The following is a 7,115-nucleotide window of genomic DNA, read 5'->3' on the forward strand; positions in this document are numbered from 1 at the left end:
AAGGAGGATTGGTAGAATCTATGGAAGCCAGGGTTTGGGGAGGGGAGAGGCCTCAGCTGAAAAGAATGTCATAGAGTCCAACTCCAAAGCAGTTATTTTCTCCGGTGGGGGATAGATCTGTTGTCTGGAGTTCAGTTGTGATACCTGGTGATCTTCAGGCTCCACCTGGATTTCAGGTGTAGCAGTCAGTGCTTCAGAGCAGAATCTGCTAGATCCAGGTTCTTGCTGTAGAAGCTGAGTGGGTGATTTTGGACCAGTCACAGACTTTCAGCCTAACCTCCCTCACAGGGTTGTTGTGCAAGTCAAAAGGTGGAGAGGAGAATGATGTAAGCTGCTTGGTCCCCATTGCAGAGAAAGACTACTTTTCCTCCTGGAAAACCATTGTTGCCAATCTCCAGGTGAGGGCTGGAGATCACTCAGAATTACAACTGCTCTCCAAATGGCAGAGATCAGTTCCCCTGCAGAAAATGGTGGACTCTGTGGCAGTCAGGGCTTCAGAGCAGGAAAGAGGCTGCAGGTGTGGGGGGGAAATGGAAAGGTGAAGAATGAGGGGGAATAAAGGTAGGCTGGCTGGGAAGGAGATAGGGTTGCCAACTCCAGGTGGGAAATTCATGGAGAATTGAGGGGTGGAGTCTGGAGAGGGTGAGGTTTGAGGAGAGGTGGGACCTCAGGTACTCCACCGAACCAGCCATTCCCTCCTGGGAAACCACTGTTGCCAATCTCAGGAGGGGGTGGAAATCACTCAGAATTACAACTGATCTCCAGGAGGGAGGGGCGAGGAGATGGAAAGCTGAAATCAGAGGGGCAGATAATGGCAGGTTGATGCTTGGCTGGGAAGGAGATAGAGTTGCCAACTCCAGATTGGGAAATTCATGGGGATTTGAGGGGTGAAGCCTGGAGAAGGTGAGGTTTGAGGATGGGTGGGACCTCAGACAGGTACAATGCCATAGACTCCACCCTCCAAACCAGCCATTTCCTCCTGGGTTAACAATTGTTGCCTATCTCCAGGTGAGGGCTGGAGAGCACTGAAAATTACAACTGTTCTTCAGGTAGCAGAGATTAGTTCCTCTTGAGAATATGGTGGACTCTGTGTCATTATACCCTGCTTAGGTTGCCACAGCAAATTGACACTGAGTGTACAAGCCTTGTCACTCTCCCAGAGCCTCTTTCTAGAGCTTATTGTATTTATTTCCAAAACGGACCTTATTCCTAGTGTGTGTGTGTGTATATATTGTACGTCATAATACATAGATTTTATATGTATATTGTATAAATTACATATAAAAACATATAACTTTATGTAAAGAATATGAACGTATCTACAAAAGCAACATTATGGTCCAGCAGCCAAAACCACTGAAAAACCAGCCCAACAAATAAGAAATGAAAGCTGTTACCAGTCACTCATCCCTAGTGTATCTGTACCTTTCCTATCCCCATACAGACCATGCTCTGCCTGTGCCCATGCATCAAGAATGAAGGTGGGAGAAATGGGGTTCACTTGTCCTATGCAGACTTTACAAGAGACACGTTCTTAGAGAGTTCTAAACATCTCATAATGAAGGTGTTATAAGGTGCAATTAGAGAGAGAGAGAAAGATAAAAATTACGTTTTGAATATTACCACTAATATTTTTCATTTGCTGATTGTCATAAATGCTATTTACAAAAAATAGGCTATTTGGTTAGAAAAGCAATTGCATGAGGAGGAGGGAGGAGACACCAAACTACAAGGAAGGATGCAAAGGTGAGTAAAATCTAAATCTGCAGGTAACCCTGTTGCAAATGAATGAATCAGAGTTCTGATACTCTAAGATCAGAGGTCTGCTGTGGCTCAAGGATATGGGTTATTTAGTTAACAGCCATTTCACTGTCTACCTACTTCTACCTACCAGAATTCCTATGACTTGATGTGAGTTAGTTGGCAACCTTAGTTTCTAATAATTAGTTTAAACATATTTAACCCTGCAGAGTAAAGGTCAGGGATGCATGCTGAACTCTATTTTCTATCCTTACATGCATGATTAAATGGTAATTAAATTTTAATGAAAAGTGTAGGCTGATTACAATTAACATAATCACACGAGTCAGTTCATGTCCTCATGGTGTTTTACATGCTGTGCTAAGCCAGCAACACAATAGACCCTTGATGGGGTCCAAACATTTTGTGAGCAAAAGACATCTGCATTCCTCCAGTTAATCGACTATGCTGGCCTACTTAATAAAGGGCAAAAACATTAATATGTGCAGGGATTTCTAGCATACATATATACATTTCAAGAAATTTGAGGAAGACACAAATATCACCCCATGGTTTTTCTAAAATTTGAAATTGGATGATAACAACTTAAAATCTAATTGCAACCATGGGAATTAGTCACAAGATCTCTGCTATCATAGACCAAATTCTGGTTCATGTTAATACTGTTGTAAGGGCCTCATATCCTGGAGACTCTTCGCCTGCTGTTTTGATAACACGTAGGAGAACATTCCCAACAAATAGGCTAGTTAGTCACTTCCCAGACAAATATTATCTGGCTTTAGGTCATGACACTGAATGAGAACTGTCACAAAGGCAGCACTTTTCACCTGCAAGGCTGTGTGTTAAGGAATCTTACAAAGGCTGCCAAAACTTTGATTCCACAGCAATGTAAAACAATATCAAGCCCTGAGAACACATACAGAGAGATACAATGTGCATGGATGTGCACATGCACACACATTTTTTCTCTGTTGACAGTTGTTGGCTTTCAGTGACAATATGCTCAACTACCAGACAGATTAACTATATCAACAGCAGAATCAGAGAAAGAATAAGGTCAAGAAGGTTTGTTTCCTTCTGACTGTTCTTTGACCAATGCATTCAAGCTCTGAACTTAGCAGCTATGTTATATTAGCCAAGGCTCATTAGAAAGACATTTCTTCTGCTTATTAATTGCAGTAAGATAAATTCTCATAAAACAGACCGTTGCTTGGAAATTTTGCTGCTGATATTGCAGAAAAGTTGGACATAGGCTGTGTTCAGATGGGCAGTTTCATCTGTTGCTGTTACTGTTCCTTTACTAATTTAAAGTGCATGGTCAGACAGCAACATCTGTCTGTTGTGACGCAGTCATCTGATTCCACCCCCCCTGCTGCGTGTTTCTTTGATACCTGAGAAAGTCCGGTCCTGTTAATCTGAGCTGGTTCCAAAATGGATTGCTTGCTGCACACCCAAGTCATCAGGCAGGTCTGACTGGTCTCTTGTTTTCCAGCTGCCATTTTGTTTTACTAGTTAGCGAGGAACACATAACTGCATATACAAACCTTTCTCTCTCTCACACCCCCAATGGGGCTGCTCAAAACTTTGTTTTCTTTCTAAAAACTCTCAAAGAAAGACAGCTTTTTCCTGTCGTTTGGGGAATGGGTAAACTGAAAATATTAGAGGGAGGTGAACTCCATATCCCAGCAGTCTCAGTAAGTGCTTGGACACATGCTCAGATGGCAAACTTTTTTAAAAAATGGTCAATAGCCCCATGAACTACATATCCCAGCAGCCTGATCAGTGCTTGTGGGCATGCTCCAAGGACAAACTTTTTTTTAAAAAATGGCTGACGGACTGACTCCCTGACTGATGCCATTTGAGCATGTAAAAGCGCTTTGAAGAGTGCTAAAAAGGGTGAGTCTGATCATGACAAAATAATCTGGCTCAATTAGAGGTGGGGCAACAGTGGATTGAACTGCCCATCTGAATGCAGTCATAGTCATACACTACTGAAGCAGAGCAGAAGACACTTTTTCGTGGTTTTATACCATGCTTCCATCACACTGTTTGAAAAATTGAAATCACATGGGCAGGGCTAGCCATGCAGGTCTTGTTATGCGCTTGCTTCCTCCTCTTCTTGACTGGCAACAGTCAGGAGAGAGTTATTTGCATGCTTCCACCCATTCCAGATGTCATGGTACAAAACCACAGAAAATACAGCTGCATCAAATATGAGATTGGCACATTGCCGGCTTTAGACAAGGGGATGGATACACTGGCCTTTTCCACAATAGTTTGAGCTACAGTGTACCCTTGTGGAAAGAAAGCATAACGTTTAAGGCCTTGCCTTATGGGACAGAATAGAACAGAACAGAACAGAAGTGGGACCCACGATACTTGCGGGGGGAGTATTCCCCACAGCTCCCAGCCTGCAGAAGCAGGAGGAGCTCCGCAGGAGGAGGAAGCGGTAGCAGGTGAACTCAGGAGGCGGGCCCACCAGGCCCAGCAAGCCTTCTCCCTTCTCCCCCAGCACTGGTGGCAAGGCCTGAGTGGCCCACAGCCACCAAGTCTTTTCCCACACACCCCTCCCCAGTGGCGGCAGCGGCGGCGAGGCCTGAGTGGCCCACAACCACCAGACCACCAATCCTCTTGACCCCCCTCCATGGCAATGGCAGAAGCAAGACAGTTGTCAGGGCGTTCTCTGCGCATGCACAGGGAAAGCTTTTTTACTTTTAGGGGGATTTAAGTATCCCCCGTATAGTTTTTTTTTAACTTTTCAGATTTTTCTGCACACCTGGGGACTGCCCCAAGTGTGCAGGAAAATCTCTCTGCCCCCTAAGTGCCCCTGATGTGCAGATTCAGATATCTGCACAGAGGGGGCCTCTTGGCTATTAGATGTACAGATAGAATAGAATAAAGTTTATTGTATGTGGCCATTGGCTGTCACAATTCCATATAAAACTGGATCCCTAATATCTTAAAATACACATTTAGTTATTAAATTCAGTAAGAATTAAATTCATTTGTATAACATCTAAAATATTTAAAATGCCTCAAATTAAAATAGTATACATTTACAGATTCCTATTCCAATTGTAACAATTTTAATGCCTTGCATCTCAGTAAGCTGCATTCCTAAGAACCACCTTTGCTCTAGCTTTCCTGGCTGCTAACACAAAAAGCACTACCTTATAATATACCAAAGGATTCCCGTCTGACAACAGAAAAATTAGCTTGTCACTGTCAGAAAAATTGTGCCATTGATTAAGTATTTGAGATAAAAATCTATTTCTAAGTTCTGAATATAGTGGACAAACCATTACGTAGTGAAACAGATTTTCAATAGAAGTTCCACAAAGACAAATATGTTGTTCTAGGGGAAATTTTAGATGTCTTCCAGTCAGTACTTCTGATAGCATGTTCTGAAATCATAATGCCGTGAATGCCACTCGTAGGCTATGTGCAGTAATGTTTATCAAATAGGAGGCTCTTAAATGATCTTTCTTTAAGTTTTTATACCAAGGGACAGATTTTGACAGAGCAATTAACTGGTTATCTATTAAAGCTTCTCCATTATATACCCATTGTTGCAGATCTTGAATATTCCCTAAGGGTCTAAGCAAGTCATCTGGTACAGAGTATCAAGAAGTGATATTATTAAAAAAAATACAGAGCGGATTTTATCCTTACTTAATAGGGCACAATAACTAAATTTACTAAATGATTCACTAGGTAACAACTGGTATTTCTTTCATAATTTTAGGATAGCTAAATGGGCTTGACCTTATGGGACAGGATCTGGAGCGATCTGTACACTGCTAAATTTTATCAGTAATCTATGATTTGAAACAACTCTGTATATTACTATATATGTTGAAATTTTCTGAATCTAAAAATGCAAATGTATTTGCAAGGTGTATAACATTAAATTAAAATTTGACTACCAACTCTATAACACTAGATTTTATATGTAAATGTCTATAACATCATGGTCCTTTTAAAACTGAAATAAAAACACATTCAGAATGGTAATCTGTAATTAAAGGAACAGATGATAGGATGTGTAGTCTGATCTTCACCCACTGCTTTCACATTCCAGGTATCTTTCCCAAAATATTTGCCCGTATGTGTACATAGGTGGTGTTGGGGGGAAACGCTTCTAGGTAAGCGATTTAGAGAATGGAAACAGCAAATGCAAGGATTAAGCACCCCCTCAAATCTCTCATTCTAACTGCTCTTCCAGATGTATTATCCTGTTTAAAAAGGCCATCACATCTGTGTATAGTATTAAGATTGGACATTAGCAGCAAAAGTAATCCACCACTCCACCTGCAAAATGGAGGTGCACAATACCGATCTCTGAAAAGTCTAGATTAATTTATATAGCAGCAAAAGTAATCCACCGCTCCACCTGCAAAATGGAGGTGCACAATACCGATCTCTGAAAAGTCTAGATTAATTTATATCTTCCATTTGCTATGTCATTAAATTTGAAGGGGAAAGGGGAATATAGTATATAGAATAAAGTATACATTGTATAGTTTATTGCTATCAACAGTAAGTATTTTAATAACCTACAAATTAAAGTGCATACAAAGGAAGCACCTTCTTCTTTAAAAAATCTTTGTAGGTTATTGTGAAAAATACCTAATACAGAATGTATAGCCAGTAGGCTTTGGTGATAAGACTGGTACCCAAGGCATACCAATACCATACAAGCACTTAGTAGTAAACACATGAAAGGCCAATTTTGCTTGTACTAATGGAAAACAGAAATTCACCTACTTGAGAACTGGATAGAAAAACCAGATTTGCTGATGAAGAAGTCACTGTCAAACTGTAAAGTCAGAGAGTTGAAAGTGCTATAAATGTCCTCAGGAAGAGCAGACCCACTCCACTCTTTAAGTAGAATACTGCTTTCAACAGGGCCGTCCCACACCTTTAGGATGTCATGAGCCATCTCAGTGTCAAAGACAATAAAATGCAGACTGCAAATGAAAGAATAACATATGATACATGTCATTCTGGGCCACCTTTGATATACTGTATTTGAACAAAAAGCAAAGAATAAGGAGTAACACATCAAGAAAACCAGGGCCATAGTACAACATAGAGTCAAGAATGTTTATAGAATGCAATGAGTAATATATCTAACACAAAGTAAGAAATTATGTGCAACTGCAAGAAAAATAAAAGGATTGCTGCCATCAATCTCCACTGGTTGGTAGCAGACACATCCAAAAATTTCTGCTAACACTTATTTTTTTAAGCATTTATTTCCTGTACCTCAGTTAGATACTGGGTTTTTAGGGGGGCTAAAATGATAAAAGGTAAAATAGTATAAAGTTCAATTCCAATTTAAAATTGTCAAA

General features: G+C 40.7%; 1 protein-coding gene across 1 annotated transcript in view; it reads right to left on the bottom strand.

Annotated features, from left to right (window-relative positions):
* The window catches only part of LOC107122710 (CUB and sushi domain-containing protein 1-like), a gene marked incomplete at both ends in the record, with an annotated part of 269,905 nt that extends 263,174 nt beyond the window's left edge, over nucleotides 1-6,731 (bottom strand). The window contains 1 exon segment of the mRNA XM_015425844.1: nucleotides 6,529-6,731. Within this exon segment, the coding sequence (XP_015281330.1) occupies nucleotides 6,529-6,731 (203 nt within the window).
* Nucleotides 6,732-7,115: the final 384 nt, after the last annotated feature.

This window comes from Gekko japonicus, unplaced genomic scaffold (genome assembly GCF_001447785.1).
Source record: "Gekko japonicus isolate JY-2015 unplaced genomic scaffold, Gekko_japonicus_V1.1 scaffold2349, whole genome shotgun sequence".
In the NCBI taxonomy this organism is placed as follows: Eukaryota; Metazoa; Chordata; class Lepidosauria; order Squamata; family Gekkonidae; genus Gekko; species Gekko japonicus.